Source organism: Kogia breviceps, chromosome 10 (genome assembly GCF_026419965.1).
Source record: "Kogia breviceps isolate mKogBre1 chromosome 10, mKogBre1 haplotype 1, whole genome shotgun sequence".
In the NCBI taxonomy this organism is placed as follows: domain Eukaryota; kingdom Metazoa; phylum Chordata; class Mammalia; order Artiodactyla; family Physeteridae; genus Kogia; species Kogia breviceps.
Window position 1 is genome coordinate 25,579,439 of NC_081319.1, and position 21,808 is coordinate 25,601,246.

At 40.9% G+C, this 21,808-nt stretch overlaps 1 protein-coding gene and 1 long non-coding RNA gene across 6 annotated transcripts in view; one reads left to right on the top strand and one right to left on the bottom strand.

The window, feature by feature from the left end:
- The window catches only part of ADAMTS9 (ADAM metallopeptidase with thrombospondin type 1 motif 9), a 226,863-nt gene that overhangs the window by 84,101 nt on the left and 120,954 nt on the right, over positions 1 to 21,808 (top strand). For all 5 annotated transcript variants that reach the window (XR_010842518.1, XM_059075759.2, XM_059075758.2 and 2 more), the window contains 3 exons: positions 84 to 353; positions 5,157 to 5,318; positions 7,473 to 7,649. Coding sequence is in view for 4 of the 5 variants with exons in the window: in XM_059075759.2 (XP_058931742.1) it covers positions 84 to 353; positions 5,157 to 5,318; positions 7,473 to 7,649 (609 nt within the window). In the remaining variant the exon portion in view is untranslated. The remainder of the gene's footprint in view (positions 1 to 83; positions 354 to 5,156; positions 5,319 to 7,472; positions 7,650 to 21,808) is intronic.
- Positions 15,066 to 20,220, bottom strand: LOC136794976 (uncharacterized). The gene is made up of 3 exons (XR_010842520.1): positions 20,016 to 20,220; positions 18,032 to 18,225; positions 15,066 to 15,329 (listed from the first exon to the last, which is right to left on the bottom strand). It is a non-coding gene; the product is annotated as an uncharacterized lncRNA (long non-coding RNA).

Sequence of the window (21,808 nt, forward strand, 5' to 3'; positions counted from 1 at the left end):
AGAAAAGAGACGGGGATATGCCAGGGCTTTGGGCCTGAGCGACTGGCTGAACCACCCTTTCCCCTTCTGAACGTCCAATGTAGTGCTCCGTGACGTGTGGGCAAGGGAGGACCACCCGGGAAGTGGTCTGTGTCAACTACAGTGACCACGTGATCGATCAAATCGAGTGCGACCCGGATTATATCCCAGAAACCGACCAGGACTGTTCCATGTCACCATGCCCTCAGCGGACCCCAGACGGTGGCCTCGCTCAGCACCCTTTCCAAAACGAGGATTATCGCCCCAGGAGCGTCAGCCCTAGCCGCACCCACGTGCTCGGAGGAAACCAGTGGAGGACCGGCCCCTGGGGAGCAGTGAGTATTCCCTGAAGCCTTTGAGAATTTGCTTTCTTCTCTTTCATTTGATGCAGTGCTTGGAGGCAAACAAACTAGAAACACCTCTGGAGCATATTTATGTCAGAAGGGATGGACACTGTGCATCTGCATTGGTTGAGGTTAACTGCAGTCCCAGAAGAGGTGTCACTTGAGACAGTCTGCCCGCACCTCTAAGCTACCTTCACTGGGTGGAGGGGAGGGGGTGTCACTGCTGGATGATTTGATCAGGCAGCTTCCTGGAAGGTCATTGTGAAGCTGTGATGATTGATCCTGGAGGTGGCAGGCAGCTCTTACCTGAAGGAAAATTAAAAGGGCAAAAGAATTTTCTGAAAGGAAGTTTTTAATGAAAGTCATTTCCCTTCTCGCTATTTTCCAGATGAGTGTAGTCTTGAAGTGGCACAGTTGCTGTGCCATTTGTAGTAGTAGATCACTGTCTTGGATGAGGAGAGAAGGACTAGGCTGGGTAAAATCTGTGCTTAGAGGGAAAATACCGTAACTGAATGCTTATCGGCACCGGCTTTAAGGAAAGATGCCTCTTCGGCAGGTCCCCTCTCCTCTTTGAGCCTGTTTCCTCGTCTGTAAAACAAAGTTAACAGTAACTCCACCTTCCTTGGGTTGTGGTAAGAATTAAATACGACGATGCAAATAAAGTGTTTTACACTGCCCACCGTCGTGAACATTTAATAAACGTCGACGATTATTTTTATTGTTATCGTTACCTTTGTCCTTCAAATTAGGAAGACCTTGACAAATAATATTTAGTTAGCATTCAAAGGAAAAATATGCTCTCGAAAGTTTCAGAATTTTTATTGAATAATTTTCGAAAAAATAACTTGATTGTGGAATAGTGGACATGTCTAAAGGAACTTCAGGAGGGGTAAGGTAGCAAGAGACCCTGGGGGGGAGGTATAGGGAGTTTGGTGTTTATTAATCTCACTCATGAAGTCTTCTTTTTAATTGTTTACTATTCATTTCCTTCGAGTACTGCTAATTGTGTTTAATTATTTCTGGACTAAAAAGCATTAGAAGGAACCTGTCAGTTTCCCACCATGGTTCTGTTGCAGTAAATTAGGTTTACTTTCCTGTGAATGCAGATAGCCACTGAGTGTTTTCGCACACTGCACCTGTGGGTTGTAAGCAGAACATCTGCCTGGAACCTTCACCACCTCATTCTCCTCCCTTACTTCCCACTTTGAGGCTTCCTTTACCTGGGTTAGAAGAAGTTTGGGTTCTGAGAAATTAAAGGGTGATCAAGAGAGGTCGTCACTGAGTGTCCCATGATTTTTCCAGTGGAAAAAATTCACAACTCAAACGTTTATTCTAATGATAACACTAGAACTTTTAAAAAAAGAAAAAAAGAGAAAAAAAGGCACTGAAAGCTATTCTTATTTAGGACTACATTTGTGGATAATGCATTCCTTTAAGATTGAATGATTCTGCCCTTGGGCAGAGTTCCCAATTAGGGAGGATTAGGTAACCTTTTTGCAGCAGTGGGCAATACCATTCTTCTCATTGTGCCTGTTTTTTGTTTGGGGATTTTTTTTTGTTCTAAGTTAAGTGAGGCTGAAGGTGGACAATGTGATTTTTCAGCTCTCGGCTGACTTACTCCCGGGAGAGCGTGGCATGTGTGTGCATCTCTGCATGGTTCGGGATGCATGGTTCTTCCTGCCTGCCACAGCAGGAAAGGCAGCAAAGAATCATGAACACTAGAGAATGGGAATCTAACGTTTTCAGTAGTTTCTGGAATCAGAACCTCATTTTACAGTATGTTTTTGCATAAACCTGAACCTTCTGTAAGTTTTTTGGTGTGTTACCAGCTAGGGGTCTCTGGCTGCAAGCAAAGACAAGGAATTGATTCCTTCCAGGGAAAGCAAAACAAACAATACTGTTCATTTAGCCCCAGGAGAGACTGGGACCAGGACATCTTCAGGGATGTCGCTAGGGGTTGGCAAATTTTTTCTGCAAAGGGCCAGGTAATAAATATTTTCAGCTGTGTGGACTCTGCAGTCTGTGTTGCAGCTAACCAGCTCTGCTGTCTTAGCACAAAAGCAGGCATAGACAATATGTAAACACATGGAAATGGCTGTGTTCCTATAACACTTTAGTTATAAAAACAGCTTGCAGGAGGCCAAATGCCAATCTCTGATCTCTAGATGTAACAGTACCTACAGTATAATTTCTTTAAGGAGTTTCTGTCTTAATGAACCCTTTTCAACTCTGAACCACCCTTGAGTTGCTCTGCTCAGGATTCAGATTCCCAGGAAAGTCTGATTGGCTCAACCCATTCCTCTTACTCCTTGATCAGGGAAATGTAGAGCATCTTAAAACACAGTCCCACTAAAGTGACATCCGTTGGCAGAGAAATGATTCCTTAAAGGAAAATTGGGCTGCCAGGTGTTAAGGGGAAGTATAGTAGGCAGATAAAAATACCAGATGTCCATCATCTCTTGCTTCCCTAGTGGCCATCCTCTCTCGTTCAGTGTGGATGATAGGTACAGGGTTTGTTCGAAGGAACGTTTACCTGGGAAAATATGTCATCTAGAGAGGACAGGGGCTTCCCTGGTGGCGCAGCGGTTGAGAGTCCACCTGCCGATGCAGGGGACACGGGTTCCTGCCCCGGTCCGGGAAGATCCCACATCCCACGTCCGCGGCTGGGCCCGTGAGCCACGGCCACTGAGCCTGCGCGTCCGGAGCCTGTGCTCCGCAACGGGAGAGGCCACAACAGTGAGAGGCCCGCGTACCACAAAAAAAAAAAAAAAAAAAAAAAAGAAAAAGAAATAAAGAGGACAGAAAAACTGTTAACAAAATTAGTCCAGAGTGAAATTCCACAACATGGGAATGGAACTAAGAATCCCTGTTAATCAAAACCTGGCAAAATTGGAACTGGAGAAAGATGATGTCCCATACTTCACCTGTGTATGGGAGTATAAAGACCCAGGCCGATGCTGGGTTCAGAACTGTGCAAGCACAAGTTCTAGACTGTGTGGTGCAATTGCTTGGCCCCCAGCTGAGCGCTATCTCTGTTTGGTCAGATTCTCAATAGGAAGCATCTGACTGGTCACTGGGCAGCCAGTAGATTAGTTGACCTTGGATTTGTTATCCTTCCTTGCTCCACTCAGCCATATTGAAGGGAAGGTAGCATGTGGTTTATGGAACTGTTGCTTCTAGAAACTCTAATTGGATCAGGCAGTAGATCCTGCGACCAGCACTATAGGATCTAATAGGGATACAAGTATGACATTGATCCCCTCTGAAGGAGCTTACCATTTTATTGGGACAGTAACACAGGTGACATAATAAACAAATAATACAAGATTTTATTATCAAAGGAAAAATTCAAGGGCCAAAATATATATATTCCAAATCTGTTTACAATATGGAAGGTCCTTCCCAATGTTTTAATTTCTGGTCCCCAAACAAAGCCAATTAAAATAATAGTTCTCTGTGTTTCTCACCTAATAAGCTGTTTAAAAGTAGAAAACAAATATTTTTAAGTTTCGAGTGAGTATATCAGAACCCTCAGAGAATAGAGGTAGGATTTTTGTAAATCAAAAATTACCTAAATATTTGCTCAGAGAGAATTCATAAATCTATTTTCCTGCTCTACATTTAAAAATTCAACTCAGTATTTTTGAAAATCCTTCATAATTGACCAGAATAGGCAGGGAAATTGAACTGAAGTCCAGCACAATAAGCAAAAAATAAACATTTTCACGTCTTTACACGGAAGAAGCCAACCAGCAAGGAGCAGTATTTATGGGTATTTTGAAATAACACTGGTTTGAGCTGGGGTTTCATAGCACAAATCAGCGATTGGAACGCGGAACTCAAAACAATGTTGCAGATGCGGTGGGAGACTTGATAATTCCTGAGAATTGGGTTGCTTGGAGGACTAGATGGTTGTTTTACAAGCAAACAGATTGTACAAGTTAAGGGTCAGAGTGAAGGAGACTAGCAAACACATTGGGTTTCAAAAGATAAGGAAATTATGGAAAGAAAAAAAACACTCAAGATGTAGATAAATAAGAGAGCTGTGAGAAGCTTGTGTGGGAAATTAGCTGAAGGGTGAACATAATTCTGTGAGAGCCATGTAGAGGGAGTAAGCACTAGGCTCGTGCACCTGAAGAGAGGTCTGTCAATATGGAATTCACGTTCACTGGGGAATAAAAATAAAGAAGGAAAACAAATCTTGCTACCTTTCGCCACGGAAGTAGAGGCTTTTGCCAAGGGAGAGATGGGAATGTTACCTGCAATGAAATGATATGTAAGTGACATTCCGTGACGCTTTCCTTGGGTAATTGAAGGAGTTAGGACAGAAGCTTAATTTCAACAACTGGCAATTCCTGAATCATGTGATTTGACCCCGGTGTTGAAAGGGAAGTTAAATGTTGTTTCTAAATAAGCGCTTGCGGTTTTGAAAAGAAGAGAATTTCCCAGGGGACTGTGGTGTCAGTCAGCACGTCTGTACCTCTCAGAGATGCAAAGGATGAATAGGACGGCTTTGGAAATCCCAAGACGTGATCACTCATTAGGCATTTATCATAAACACCTACTGAGACCTACCCTGCTCAAGGGGGAAGCCGTGTTTCTGCCCTCCAGGTGTTGCTAAGACGTGAACTTTAAACAGCCCCCTGGAAGGGAGGTTCTCAGGATTGCTTTCTGTCCATTGCGGACGACTTGGGAATGGTTTCTGCCACATTTGTCTCTGACCCTTCAACCCGCTGCTTTTTGTGTCCCTGAGAGGTAGGGATTAACCTGTTGACTGATGTCTGCTGTGTTCAGTGTTCCAGTACCTGTGCTGGTGGGTCCCAGCGACGTGTTGTTGTGTGTCAGGATGAAAACGGATACACCGCCAACGACTGCGTGGAGAGAATCAAACCTGATGAGCAGAGATCCTGCGAATCTGGCCCTTGCCCTCAGTGGGCTTATGGCAGCTGGGGAGAGGTGAGAGGAAGCTCCACTTATACATCCTTTGGGAAAAAACAAACACCAAACAGTGTTATTGTTCGTAGTTTATTTGAAGAAAAGAACTAGCTCTAGTTAAAGCTTCTTGATTTCAGGTTAACTAGGACAACTGTCTTAATTCTGGACTATTTTAAAAGTGCATTTATTACCAAGTAGAGACAGCTGGACTACATAGGAGAGAAAAGTTAGGAAAGAATGCAGATAAATGCTACTTTTAAATGGTTAACCTCTGCTGATTAACACATGGGTGCTTTTAAAGTGATTGAAAATGTGTGTTAAATCAGTCAATGGAAATTTTGCCATCTTCTTTGTAGTTTCGGGGTGTTTGTGATGCACCCTCGTTCCCATGGCATCGTGTCTCCTAATATTTCAAATCCCTGATGAACCAGAATGAATAGGAGCTGGTATTCCTATCACAGGTGATGCGTTTTAATTGTAGAAATGAATAATTAGCTGTATAGTCTCAAATAATAAAATGCTTCGGCTGTTGCCTTTTAAGAATTGCCTGCTATGACCGGTGAAAGGCAATAGAATATTTGGAGCAGACAAAACTGGGTTCCGTCCCCAGGCCTGGCTCTTACAAGCTTTGTGGCTTTAACAAATTATATAACTTTGCCAAATGTCTGTAGTCTCTTCTATAAATGGGAATAATAATGGCACTCACCTCACAGTGTTCACATCTATTATATGAGATAGTGCGTGTCAAAAGCCTAGCCCATAGCCTTCAATCACAGTTAACTGCTTTTATAATAATGATAATCAGTATTATTACTACCAATAATACTGATTATCATTACTATTATCATTCTATTATTATAAAGTGGGGTTTTGAGTCACCATCATGTGTAGGACTTAGATGCTTATTGTTTTGTATTTAATTAACAAAGACTATATCTCTCTACTCCTGAATCCACAGGGAGAACCCATATTTAGAGTTTGTTGAGTTGTTCTGTCTTGACTGTAAAATTTATAGAATAACACACGAGGATTAACATCGTGGAGACTCCCCCCCTCCCCCCACCAAGAGGGGAACAAAGACACATGAGATGGACAGGCATGGCTGTCCACACCCCTGGCTAAACGAAATCACGTGTCCACATTGCATGCTTTCACCCACGTAACCTAGTAGTCATAGGCACTCATAACGGAGAGTTTGTTAACTTTCGGTGATAATACGTCATTCTGGAGGGCTTTGCTGAAAGGCCGGAAGGGGAAGTCAGGTTTGGAGATGTGTATATTGTGGGTTTCCCAAAACTCCTCGTAAAGTTCTGTCCCATGGGGCCTGTGCTTAAGCTTCTGTAATTGGATAGAAGCCAGGAGAGTCCACGCATTTGCTGGTCCGTGCTGTCAGCACGGACCAGATCATTCCAAATTCTGTGGGAGATCTGGCCTTGACACAGCAGGGGAACAGTCAGTGTTGCTGGATGTGAGCACAGCCGTACTGTCCAAGAAATACAGCTTGTTCCTGCCTCAGAAGTGTGGCTCTAGCCAACAGTCAGAACCTCATCCAATGTTCCCACCACACTGTTTACTCATCCCAGGGGAAAGCCATCATATTATCCTCAGATTCAGAGATAACATAAAATATTTGAACGTCAGAAAGGTCTATGGAGACTAGAGTCACAGAATAGACAAAGGTTGGTGACAGCTTCTTAGACGTTGCCAGAAAATAAAACCAGCTAAGTCATTATTTCCTTTATTTGGTACTGAGTGGTTTTTAGATTTTTATGTTTCTTTGATTTTTGGTTTTGAATACCTCAAAAAAAGGCTGTAGTCTTATCCTACACACCTGCTGTTGAATTGACTTTGATCAAGTGAAACTCTCTTAAGCTCAGTTGCCCCATATATAAAATGTGGCAAATAATTACACTCTCCTCTTGATGAGATAATATATATAAAAGCACTTAGTACAGATGCAGAGCAAATGCTCAATAAACAATACCTACCATGAAAGTAGAGGGCTCCGGTCTGCTGTGTATATTACTTTTGATAACTCAGCTTCATTCTACCTACAGACTTACCTCGCCTGATGCTGTAATAGAGTCTGGCTAAGGCGTTTTTCTTACGGGAAAAGAAAATTTGCCACTGGCTGTTCAGGCAAAATAACTGCAGCCTTCCTTTTTCTTCTTCCAGTGTACTAAGCTGTGCGGTGGAGGCTTGAGGACAAGACTGGTGGTCTGTCAGCGGCCCAGCGGGGAACGGTTTCTAGATCTGAGCTGTGAAATTCTTGACAAGCCTCCAGATCGAGAGCAATGTAACACACATGCTTGTCCTCAAGACGCTGCATGGAGTACTGGCCCTTGGAGTTCGGTACGGCCCTAACTATTCATATTTGTTAAGCAAAATATGTAACTAACATGCCCAATTCCAAGGTGTTCTGGGTCACTCCTCTGAGACAGATAATTATCCTCCTCAGAAGAGCATCGCTGAAACTGTGCTATACACAGTCTGCTATTTTCTTCATATTGACATACAACAGAATTAATTTTTTTATGAGATTGCCAAAGTGACTTTACAGGTGACTTGTACCTCATACAGGCCTTTACCAATGCCCAGAAGTAGCATCCTTTCCTATAACTAGACTATATATATTTGTGTGTGTGTGTGTGTGTGTGTGTGTGTGTGTTTAAGAAACTAAATAACTCCGTGCCGTTATTAAGCTCCAAAGTGATTTAAGCAGACAACTCAAAAGCAGATATTCTTTACTTTTCTAAGCTGGTAGTTTTTTTTGTTTTCTTTTGCTTTCTTTTGCGGTACGCGGGCCTCTCACTGTCGTGGCCTCTCCCGTTGCGGAGCACAGGCTCCGGACGCGCAGGCTCAGCGGCCATGGCTCACGGGCCCAGCCGCTCCGCAGCATGTGGGATCTTCCTGGACCGGGGCACGAACCCGTGTCCCCTGCATCAGCAGCTGGACTCTCAACCACTGTGCCACCAGGGAAGCCCTAAGCTGGTAGTTTTGACTTTGGTGGGAAGATACCTGCTTATTGAGGCCAAAACAATTTTCGATTCACAAACTATATACCTTGCCTCTCTGTGACTCGGGTACAGCTCTCAACATAATCACCAAAAAGGTTGTGCCCACAAAATCGACTGAAACCATTTGGAAAATTCAAAAGACCAAAAGTGGACTCAATGACCTGATGCCATTCAAGGCATCTGAAATGTTCTCTCTTCTATCAAGACACAAAGCCTGTTTGAGACCATTTTTTTCTTTGGTCCTAGGCTTCCTTTGCGATCTACTTTTAAAGGACGTTGTGAGACAGATTCGCCACTGTAAATACTATGCAAACTTCTGGGGCAGCTTTTGGCAAACAGAAGGATAGGCTATATCAAAACGATACTGTGGCTAAATTGTGCCTTAGGTATGGAGTCATTAGGGCTGTTTCATGTAAATAGAGTAAACATTCCTGTGAATACATTAATTGCACTGCAGCTGAATTAATATTATATTAAGTCATATCCAAAAGCCTTTTTTATTCCATAGGGTTCTGAGGAAAGGTCTTAACCATTCCTAAAACCGACTGAAGAGCAGATTAACTGACCTGACATGGCTAATACCTGTTGACACTGCTAAGAGTCAAGGGTTTCAGTGTTGGAGATTGTGTCTGCAGGTAGAACACTAGCTGTATAACTACTGTACTTTGTATTAAGTAGAAATCTAGAAGAATTTAGAGCGTTATCTCAACTGGTACTATTCAGCTGGGCTCTTAAGGATTTTATTCAAGGGCATTTCAGATGTTTTGTTCACCCAGAGTATTTTGTCTGCAATACTGGCACTCTTCCAAAATGAACATTTTGAAAAAGATCAGAAATAACCTTAGAATGTCAAGAACAGCTTCTGACATTCCAGCTTCCCTAAGTCACCTATTACATATTATTTTTCATGAAATTTTCCCTCTTGAGCCCATTATATTTTCACCCCTTTCACTCAGCCAACACCAATACCACACTGGAGTATATATCAAAAAATCTAGTAGCTCTCTAAAAAGTTGTGTTTCTTTAATACTGACCAAAAAAATCTCCTAACCCTCAGAGGGTATGTGTGTGTGTATATATAATATAATAATAATATAATATTATATACTATATGTTGTATATAATATATATACAATATATATTATATAGTATATATACATTAGTTTCCACAGCATTCTTTCTTGAACACTTTCTAAACACAGCTTAATTTTTTTTTTACACCGGACCACCACCCTCTCCCACAGATATTTTAAGAGCTTAAGTGCTTAAGTTTAAAATATGATATGCTAATTAACTGAAGACTTTAAGTTTTTCTTACTGTAGTTGTTGTTCTTGGGCCTGCACATAGTTTTCTGAAACACACAGAGAAAAAGAGAGAGAGATTCTAAATGCTCTGGAACGCACAGGAGCAAATACACAGATTTTGAAAATATTTTTGCTGCCTATGCGATTTTAATGCTTCCTTTGTAAAGTGATCATTATTCAAATATATATTCAAATGCCTCTGCAGCCTGGGAGCAAGGCCACTTCTACAAGGTTTTTTTGTGTTTTTTTGGGGTTTTTTTTTTTTTCTGTGCTAGGGCGGGCCTCTCACTGTTGTGGCCTGTCCCATTGCGGAGTACAGGCTCTGGACGCACAGGCTCAGTGGCCATGGCTCACGGGCCCAGCCGCTCCGTGGCACGTGGGATCTTCCTGGACCGGGGCACAAACCCGTGTCCCCTGCATCGGCAGCTGGACTTTCAACCACTGCGCCACCAGGGAAGACGTAGAAGGCTTTTTATTGTGATTTTTTTAAACAACTAAATCAAAAGCATTTTATTTAAATAGATCCATTTGTAATATATTACTTAAATTATGTGTGTGAGGGCAGTCTTTTAGATTCTTACTGTAGGGTTTGGATTTTACTTTTACATTGACTTTTATTGATGCTTTGGTACAATTTCTTAGTAATTCTAGATTGAAGCATACCTCAGTGAATTGTGTTAACAGCCATAAAGCCACGTCTATGGTGCTTCATCACTGTAACTGAGAGTGACATTAACAACAAAAACTGTATTCAAGGTGCTAACATGTTGCTTTCAAGAGAAAGTGAACTAGATTTATTAGAGACCAAGGGTAGCCTTTAGTCCCCCTCCGGCCTTGTTGCTTTCTTTCCCCAAGTACTCCCAAGCTGGAGATAGTGTCGAGAAGCAACTATTGCTGTGTGAGTAGGTCTTTTCCAAGGTCAAAATGAAGATAGCCTAGTTCAACAGTTGTTACTAAGGAGCAGTATTTAGGAGAGAAACCCCAAATGCCTGTTAGCATGGTGTCCAGAAGCTTTTGTGAATGTAGGCTTCAGGTACCCATTTTAAGACCCTTCATTGTCGCTCAAGTCACTAGAGATTTAGAATCATGATTGTGGAAAACACCCTCCCCAGATTTCGTCTTTTCTGTCCTCTTTTGAACGTGTCCTTGCACTCTGACTTGGTAATGTTTTATTTTTGAAATAAGGTTCTTAACACTGATTTGCCTATTGCATGCACACATCCCGTGACTACAGGGATAAATTGGAAAGAGAGCTGTCAAACTGTAGTGGGAAGTGGGTTAAAAAATCTGTAGCATTCTAGAGTAAGCTGCTTCAAGATAAAATCAAAAAGGTTGCTAGGTGATGTCACCTATCCAAGATGGTCCTCCAGCCTTCCTTTTTGCATTGCCCCATGTATCTGCTTGCTGATTGCCTTGGAGACCATGATTCTCCTTAGGAGAAATTGCTTGTGTGAGTTTTTCATGCCAAAACCTAAATGTGTTCTCTGAGCCTTGCTTTAGGTGCTTTGGAATAATGCCTGTCCACCCGAATATTGAGAATTTATGAGCTCACAAAGGAACTGTGCTTTTGTTTCTGCCTGGCCAACTTATGAATTTGTGTCTACCTCATTTTCATATTGAAGTTTGCAGCTTCTGTAGGTAGGAAGAGAAAATGTCTGACATCAGTATTTTATCACCTCACCACATCTATCTCTAGCAAAAATAAAGATTGTAAATATCACTGCCATACTTTCCGAATACATTTTAAGCAGCCAAGCCTAGTATTATCTGAATATTTTGAGCAGTACAGATTTCTATGTGTTTATATAATAAAGCATATTTATTTTTTCCATGTTATTTAATTTTATATACAATGTTTAAAAATCAGTGTTTATCAGCAGACTGTAAAGGCAAATAGGCTGTGTGCTTAGAAATGCATGTATATGTTTCTTTTGGTTTTAAAAAGACACGTTTTAATTTTGTAAATCCCCTCCAACCTGTACCATCCCTCTCCCAAATCTGAGTTAGCCAAGTGGCAAGCTTTATGTAATTGGATAGTTCAAAATGTGTATTTTAAAGGGATACTTTAAAAAATATTTCTGGATTGGAAATGATGCTTAGTGATATAAACAAAAACATACGAGGCCTAATATTTTGTTGGATTTTTTTTCTTCTCTAATACTGTTGTCCTGATTCATTGAGTCTCACCTATGAAATATGAATGCTCCATTTATTATTGAATTTGTAGATAATGCTAAGGCATAGCCAGAAGACAAAACCAGTGATTAGGAGAAATAGTTCTGAATATGTCAGAGGAGCCAGGTACAGGAAAAAGCTCACGTCATGTGCATCAATTTGATCATACCTTATTCTTTGTGTTCAGATAACCGTAAAAGACTTACAACATTTGTCAATTTTGTTATTTGTTCACCTGCAATACATATCAGAAGCATTTCTTATTAAAGAAAAATAAAGAAAACATAACAGTAACTTGAAAGTTTTAAGAGAACCTGCACTTTTCAAAAAATGATAAATCATAAAGATGACCTCAGATCTCTTCTGGTTCCACATTCCCCTGCTGAGCCTCCATTTTGCACTGTAGTTTGTTATGGTAACTGTGGGGGAAGGGACCAAAATAAGGGAGTCCCTGTATGCATTTGAGGGTTTTTTAATGAGGTGCTGAATAAGATAACTTCTCCAAAGCAGGTGATCGTAGCTAACGTTTACTGAGTATTTACTATGTACCAAGCCAAGTTAAGCAAATCTGTGTCACATTTAGCCCCCATGTTACCCTGTTGAGAGAGGTGTTTTTATGAATCCATTTGACTCTGTGATAATCTACTTTAGCGATACAACTTCAATGTCAGTATACCTTTTTTTTTTTTTTTCCTCCCCTGGGAGAAGGAAGGATTTATTACTCGTAGCCAGTAAGGAGAATACCAGGGATCTTTTCCAAAGCAGTGTCTCCCAATGTCCTGTTTGTTTTGGTAGAAAGAAGCAGCGCATATTCAGAATGAATTTTTTAAACTCCTGCTTATATTCAATAAAAGGATATGCCTAAAACTCACACTCCATCTAGACTCAATGTTATTTAGCTAATACTGACATTGCCCCTTTGACTCCAGCAATAGAAAATCCAAGTTTATAACTTTTACTGGTAAATTCCCATAACCGGCAGCTATGAACACTTCAAACAACTGATTATGTTTAGGGAATGGCAAAATGTCTCTCTTTTTTATTTTTAAAATATCATAATAGCCAGATTCAGAGGATGACATAGATTTGGGCTATAAGGAATATCACATTAAGTGTGTATGCATTGTTTTATAAATATAAGATTTTTTTTTTTACTAATGAAGACATATCTTAAACATACTTCTAGTGTCTTTTAAGAAAGAAATAAGAAACACATTATTTGGCTCTATCAGTATGGAGTATAAAAAATAAGATAGGTTTTTTTTAATGAAAACATTATGACATATGAAATTACAAAGTTTATTTGAACTCAGGGTAGATTAAGACTCTATAAACCACTCATCTCACATGTGCTCCGAAAAAGCAAAACACTGGCCTGCATCTGTTTCATTGGAGATAAAACTTAGCTGGACTTTTTTTTTCTCCGTATTTACAGTGATTGTGTGCCTATCAGAGATTCTGTTCCTGCTTTCTGACAACTGATATTTCATGATAGCTTGACAGGTTTCTGTTTTTACAGTCTTAAAAAGTCCAAAGGTGGGGATGGGGGCAAGGGTAGGAGAGACGTTAGACCCTGAGGAAGGAGTGAAGGTCCTCCCGCCTGACTCAGGTCAGCGGAGTTGCCCCTCTGGAATGGACAGGAATGGAAACTTTGGAATGTGGAGTGGGAGGTAGAGGCTGAGTCCAAGTCTAATTGGCTGGGAGGGAATCCTGATTATTAAAGGCAGTTGAGGAAGATTTATGAGGAGGGCGTAAAAGACTCTGGGTCATTCCTTTAAAAAAAAAAAAAGTCATTCATTTTTCAGCTGATACTTTTTATGGGCCTACTGTGGGGCTAGTCTGTTCTGGATGCTAAGGATACAGCAATGAACAGAGCTATTCATTCTAGTGGGGAAACAGAAAATTTGAACACATATAGAACTGACAATTTTTTCCTGGAAGCCTCACTACAACCATAAAAATACAAATCGCTATTAGGAGATATATATATATATATATATCTCTTCATGTTGCTAATGATCTTTGTTCAACTGGTATAAATTACTGATCTTGTCTTTCCTTTGAAATGTGCATTTGCTCAATAATTTTCAGTGATAAATGCCCTCTTGCTGATGGCATGGAACCTTTCAAAACCTCCTGTCAGGAAATATGCTTCTGTTCACCTTTACATTAGAACCCGAACATGAGTTCAGGGGTCTGAGAGCCAGGATAAGTGGAGGGCCTGGCTTTCTGCCTCTCCTGTCTGGGGTCCTCAGCCTCCACACCAGCGTGGGAAGTTGTGGCTGAGAGTACATTTCCCCCTTTGTTATTTAATAGGTACCAATAAAAAGATCTGGAATGTGTGGATTGCCACATCACCATCTTTGCTTCTCGCTGTTGTTCATTTTCATGGATTGTTTTAATCACTGCAACATCCCTTTCCAGAAGTTTATAAAATAGAAAATTGGCAGCCAAGAAAAGAGTGTACAGGAAGTAGTATGGAAAAGAATCAATATAGGCTGAACCTATAAAGCCGCCATTCTTAGCCAGGCCTGCATCCCCTTTCTCTTATTAGAATGAGGTTATGCCTTGGCCACAGCAATCCAATAACTTTCCACAATGTTGGAAATGTTCTCTATCTTTGCTTTCCAATATGGAAGCCAGTAGCCACATGTGGCTAATATTAAGCACTTATTATGTGGCCAAGTACAATAGGGATACTGCATTTTAAATTGTATTTAACTTCTCTAAATATAAACAGCCACCTGTGCCTGGTGGCTGCCATATTAGACAGGGCAACCTCAGGCAATTAGCAGTTAATATTCAACTAAACAGGGGATCAGTAAACTTATAAAAATAAATTGGGGAGAAAAGCCCTATGTCAGCCTGTAATGGGTCCCTATGTAGGTTGCCCTTGCATCTAACACGTACCATCCTCTTGTCATTCTTCTGTTTTGCACCATTGTTTGGGAACACTTTAGTGGGTGTTCCCTGACAGCTGGGCATTGAAAAAGTAGCACAGGGAGATCAGCTCGGTGCTTTGTGACCACCTAGAGGGGTGGGATAGGGAGGGTGTGAGGGAGATGCAAGAGGGAGGGGATATGGAGATATATGTAAACTGTATAGCTGATTCACTTTGTTATACAGCAGATACTAACACAGCAATGTAAAGCAATTATACTCCAATAACGATGTTAAAAACAAGAAAAATACAATGGTCAAACCTAAAAAAAAAAAAAAAAAAAAAAAAAAAGGCTTTTAGAACCAGCTGTCTTTAGAGTAGTAACTCCAGGGCCTCCACATAAAAGCAGCTGTTAAAACAAACTCTCCTCTTTTGCATCTCAGAGTTCAAGTTCCTCATGGCAGTAAGTTCAGTTAAGGAGAAAGAATGTTTATGTGTTCTCTGGGTTGAAAGGGCATGGTGTAATGATGCTATTTAAGAGAAGGCAAAAATGGACAACGCCAGGTAACCACCTTGTAGAAGCTTGAATTCCAAGAGACCATTCCCTCTTTGAAGGAGAAGTTTCAAGAAGGCAACTTTCATATTCCCTGAGCCCTGTAGGTAAAGGTTGAGTAGATTAGGTTTATGGAGCTGTCTCAAAGACACTTCAGAAGAATCAGAGCTGAGGCTGTGTCTCCTCCATCACTATAACTGCCGTCATTTAACTTTGCCTCCCCAGTGTTAAGAAAACCATTATGGTTTGTTTCATGTTCATACCCTGTACTGATGCACCCAGAAATTAAAATGTATGTAACAACATTGGCTCCAGATTGGCTGATGATGTCATCATTGCTCTTTTCTACCGACCAGATAGAGCTGTGGGGTTTTTTTACCCCTTTAGGGTGACATCTGAATTAAACTGTAAACCATTCAGGTGGTCTGTTTTTAGAAGCCCTTTTTCATTTATTATCCTCACTCTTAGGTTGTCTATGTACTAAAATGGGAAATAAGTCAAATAACTCTCTGTAAGCCACTTTCTTCTGAAGTATCTCAGAAAGTAGATGAATGGATTGCTTCAGTTATCTGCAGAAGAGCTGTTTCCCCTCAGTTTTATACAGTGCATTTCCTCCCATAATTATTGTGACAGCTTTGACTTTTTATTATAACAGTCATTTACATTTTGGAGCATTTACTTTCTGCTAGAAATTATGCAAAGCAATTCACTCACATTATCAAATTTAATCTCTTCTACTTGATGAGCTTAGCACCATCAGATAAATTAGCTAGTTGGTTCTAGGTCAAACTGTGGCTGAACCAGGTTCTGAGCTTGGTAACCAAGATATAATCCCCTCATCTTGCTGTTTAGTTGGTGAAGTGGTGAAAAGCTGTGGAAAGAGGACATCTGCAGTTTAAGAGTTTCTGTTTTTCCAGATTGAAACTGCTTGAAACATTCTGGAATTATTGAGCCGTTTACAGATTTTGCTCAGAGCTCTAAAGGGATGAATATGAGAAAATTGTTTTTCTTAAAATTAAACCAGGTAAAGAGCAAGATTGGGGCTTTCTAGAAGACTTGCAGGGAAAAAAGCATGAAGTATTTATTAAGCACATATTAAGTGATATTTCTGACATTTTAATATACAAAGAGAATAACTGGAGGTAATAAATCTAAGTGTTTTCTTTGTTCAGTAGATACATAGGTAACCAGGATGAGAAATTAGATTTTGGTCAAGCCAGTTAGGGGACTTGTAGATGTCTGTGTTGATTAGGTTTATTGTAGAATGTGATATGCTGTCACACTACCAGTGAATTATGAAAAATGATGAAATTAAAATTTATTAAAAAGTGATCTCACACTAATAACTGTCTGCTTGAAATAAAACACACTAAATGCATTGAGATATCTTCCATACTCTTTCTTGAGCTAAAACTAAGCTACAGGAGTTGAACTCTTTTGGCAATGCTAAGGCTTATTCCTTCCCATTGGTAGGACAGTCAAACACTGTGAGTTCTGCCCTTGCGTTCACCTCGTTCTTTCCCCTTCGTTTGCCCAAATACTGATGTATTCCTCCATCCATGTGGCAAGTGCATGTTAAGATGTGGTTATGGTTTGGGAGGTGTGTAAGATGAAGTGAGGGAAGAGATGACATTAAAAAAAAATGAAACAAAACTTGGTTTTGCTCCCTTTTTCTAACTAGAACAAAGGAAGAAATGTAGACATAGCCACCACATTTCAAGTGAAAATCCTTTTAACTGAATCATTTACTGAATTGCCCCAAACTTTAATTTCCTTTGGGCTGTAGATGCCCACTGTCCAAGCTTGGTGCCTTACACACAGTAGGCATACTATCAACAATATTGAAATGAATGAATGAATGAGTGAATGAATGAACCCCTCAGAAGCTGATATCCTTGTTGCACTGGCCTAAACTACGGAAATAAAGAGCTAACTTGCAGGAGGGAATCATAAAAAGAAACACATAGGTTTGGATGCTGGTGGTGTATCAATAATGGTTTCCTGACTTGGAGAGTTGTATGGTAGTTATGTAGGAAAGTGTCCTTGATTTGGGGAAATTAGAGTTTGAGAGATGATGGCACATTATGTCTGCAAATTTTTCAGGAAAAGACAAAATAATAATGGCATATATGTATATATTTAGGGAGGACGAAGGAGGGAGCAAATGTGAAATGTTGACAGTTGGGGAATCTGAATAAGGGGCAGAGGGAGTTCTTTGTGATGTTCTTACCATTTTTCTTTAAGTTTGAAATTTTTCAAAATAAGTTATTTCTTTTTTAATTCTTAAAGAAACATAAATATGTTCAGCGTGTGTATTTTACTTCACAAGGAAGCAGAGAGAAGGTCTGGATTTATTTCAGGGCTTTAAAAATTCTGACACATTTTAGGAAGCTGTTTTTAATCTCAGATTTGCACTGTAACATCATAATAAAAGTGGGTGCTCTTGTCCGAGCTCAGAGTAAACAGCATCTTTCCTAGTTTTTCACTGGCTTTTTTCTCATGAACTTCTTCTTCCTCCTCCCCGCTACCTCCCCCCACCCCTCCCACCCAGGCAGCTAAAATGAAGGGGCCTCTGGGAATGGTGTGGGTTTTTGCTCCCCTTTTCCCGGGGAAATCCAGACTTTCATTGCCGGTCTTGCTAGTAAATTCCAGTAAATACTTGGCCAAATGCAGACTCCCCCTTTTTAATCCATTGCTCCCCAGTCAAAGCCCAGAATCCTTTGAAAGCTAAAGAACTTTTCCACAAGTATGTGTTGTTTGTTCTCCTTGTGCTTCATAAAAAGCCCTCGCCCAACCAACTCACCTATTCCTGCATTGCAGTTGGCCCTTTCTTAGTGAAATCATGATTTCCTTCTCCTTGGTTGTCTCTTAATCAGCTGTGAAGTATCTGGGAACCCCTTAGCAGCTAGTGGCAGGTGACAACTGTGATGTCAGGGAGGAAGTGCTGTCCAGAAGAGCCTGTTTGTTTCATTGTAGCTGCGATCTTCATTGCTGTGCCTGGGAATTGATTTTACACTGTACATGTCACGTTCTCTTAAGACCAGGGATTCCCAACCCTTTTAGCCTAGGATCTTGACCTTGTTGATGTTCAGTGGGCCGTTTACCACCCCCCCCATCCAAAAAAAAGGCTCTGTGTGCCCTGACCCCCACCAAATGAATTAAAATCAATTCAGTTTTGAGAGCTTGTTGAAGGACTTTCTGAAAACCTTGGGGTTATTCAGGGTTCTCAATCAGGGGTGATTTTTATCCCCCCAGTGGACATTGGGTAATGTCTGGAGACATTGTTGGTTGTCATAAATGGGTTTGGGGGGAGGCGGGTATTACTGGCATCTAGTGAAGAGAAGCCAGGGCTGTTGCCAAGCATCCTACAGTGCACAGCATGGTCCCCATAGGAGAGGGAGGACTCATGATCAGAAGTCAAGGCTGAAGTCATAGTTGCAAGCCCTGTGGAATGACTGTGGTTAGCTCTCAGAAAACACTTCTCTCTGGAGAGTTAAATTTTCCATCAGGTAGTATGTGGAATCCTAGGAACCCAGCAAGGTCAAAGATTTTAAAGAATGAACTGAAAATAGGAGGTTTCAAAGTTGTCTCACCAGACTCTGAATTTGCAAACCAACAAGCAGTGTCATTCAGTCTTTTCTGGAGCCGGGAGGGGAAGTCGTTGATATGTACAGATGTGCCCAGTGTGGTACAGAGACATTCCACGTGGCAACTTTGGCAGGGGTCACTAACTTTGGATAGAAAGGCATAAATGAGGATGGGAATTTCTACGAAAACAAGCGTTATTCCAACATGTTTGTACTTTTGGATTGCATGAACTGATAGCACTGCTAGTACAGAGATGATAGATAGATAGGTAGATATCGATAGATAGATTCCTTTGCCTTGTATGTTTCAATCAAACAGCACTTCCCTCATTCATGGTAGAATTTGCACATGTGTAATGCTGTAGCTATATCTAGGAATTGGTTTCAGAGTTGAATATTTAGGAGTTTTTTGGGGGGAGTACTTTTATAAAAGCATAATTAATCCTAGTGAGCATTTTTATCTGGGAAGTAGGAGACCAGTTTCTTACTAGAGACCGAGACAGTGGTACAGAAAGTGTTCCATGACTTGTGAAGAGGTCTGAAACAGGGTTTCCCGGCCTCGGCACTATTGACATTTGGGACCAGATACTTCTTTGTTGTGGGGTGTTGTTCTGGGCATCCTAGGATGTTTGACAGCATCCTTAGCTTCTACCCACTAGAATGCCAGTAGCACGTCCTCTTGGTTGTGATAACCAAAAATGTCTTCCGACATTGGCAAATGTCCTCTGGGGGCAATATCATCTCTCCCTCATGGTTCAATGAGTGTCTTACAGCAGAACTTTCCTTTGCATATTCCCGTAGGCATTAAGTAGGTATAGTCTACAGCATTTCCCAAGTTTGTTTGATACCAAATTCCTTTTTCTTTTTTTAAGTCAGAGAAGTCTTAGAGGTTTTAAAATTGTACTCTTCCTCCTCTCAGGGAAGATAAATCATTATGTTGTAGAGATCACCAGGTTTTCACAGTTATTTTCCCACCAGTTGTCTTTTTTTAAACTAGCAGAGGAAACCCTGATCAGCTTTTTCAGATATGTGGCATTAACCTGGCTTTTCAATACATGAACTTCCCGGGGAAGAAAGTTTCTGAAATTCTACCCCTTCATACGTCTCCTTTCCCACTTTTCAAATCTTTTCTGCTTTAGCAGGTGGCAATTGCTATGTATTTGCCAACCTCAGACCCCCATGCCACACAGACACACGTACTTATGATCAGAATGGCAGGTGCAACTCCAAGATCCGTGGCACAGAGAACATTTTAGATGATCCATCTCCTGGCCCTAGAAGGAAAATCAATCTCAATTCTTCTTCAAAAAGGTCACTAATGATGACCATAAAGTCTAATAGAGACTCCAAATCTTTGAGACCGGAGAAGAAATCTATTGGTAGAGGAAAGGCAAGCAAAATGAACCCAGACACTGTCATCAACCTCAGAAGTTTTATGGTAGGACCTAAACTCTAATGAAATATTGGATTCTTCCCACAATGTTTAACCTTTATTGGATAAAAGACCAGAAATTCTTATAAAAAGAAAGACATACACATTGGAGCTCAATGTAGAAGAGACCTTGGTTCTCCATAAGACAAATGAGTGCTACCTTCCAGAAGTAATCGGAACCTTAAATTACCAATGGACTAACTATGTCAAAAGCTCTTTCAAATTAGAAGTGGAGTTTTGCCTTTTACCTGATTATGATCTTACCAGTTATTCTGGGCTATGAGATGATACAGCCACTAATGAAATCTTGCTTCTCTGAATGAATGGGTTTCTCCACATCCCAGTCACCTGATGACCAATGGTCTTACATGTCTTGATGTGGCACATGAAAGTGCCTGTCTGCAGTAGGCCAGATGGATTTGACCAGAAGTGGAGAAAGAATAACAAAAGGCCCACATTCACGGATCATCTTCTGTGAGCCAAGCTTTGGGCCTAGTGCCTTGTAAGCATTATTGCAAATCCTCATATAATCCTTACAAAATGGTCCCTATGTGTCCATTATGCAGGTAGCAAAAGTGAGCTCCACGCAGGCTAAGCAAGTGTCCCAGCATCCTACAATCAGTAATTTTTGGATCCAGACCCGACTGACTCTCAAGCTTCATGCTTTCCCACTCCCTCTCTGGAAGGGCTTTCAAAACTTCTAGAAATACTGATTTTGATTTGTGACACATCCAGAAATAGGCTCTTGCCCTAGTAGAAACCAGTTTAGCTCCCCTCTGCTTTTTTTTTTTTTTTTTTTTTTTATTTTTTTTTGCGGTATGCGGGCCTCTCACTGTTGTGGCCTCTCCCTCTGCGGAGCACAGGCTCCGGACGCGCAGGCCCAGCGGCCATGGCTCACGGGCTTAGCCGCTCCGCGGCATGTGGGATCCTCCCGGACCGGGGCACGAACCCGTGTCTCCTGCATCGGCAGGCGGATTCTCAACCACTGCGCCACCAGGGAAGCCCTCCCCTCTGCTTTTTAAAAGCCATTAAAACTGAGTCTTTGGGGTCTGAATTTTTGAATAGGCCCTATTATAACACTTCACTTGATTTTGAATGGTTTTCAAAGGAACTCAGAAATTGGGCTTGGTCACCCAACACTCTCAGACCAGAGCTCGGAAAAGGGTTGGTTTTCCTCTGTACATTTATAGCACGCTAGAACAATGTGAATTAGTACATCTTTAAGGAAAGATCTGCTGAACTAAGAAAACTAGGTATTTCTGAATGTGGCCTAATCCTATTATTTGGGTAATTACCACCTCACTTAGTAGGGAGACTTGTGGTGGCCAGCTTGTAGAGAATGTACAGGAGATTGAATTCAATCTACAGTTACAAAGTCTCAGGCTTGATGTTGGTTTTGTAATCCTGAATACCCTACACTCTGAGAGCATTTTTCTAAATGAAAGGGAACTTACAAAAAATCAGGCTCAAACATAGACACATTATTTTGGAACAGATGGTATAAGTCTTTAGTTTGTTTTGCTTTGCTTTGCTTTTAGATGTTTCCAGCCAGAATGGAGAT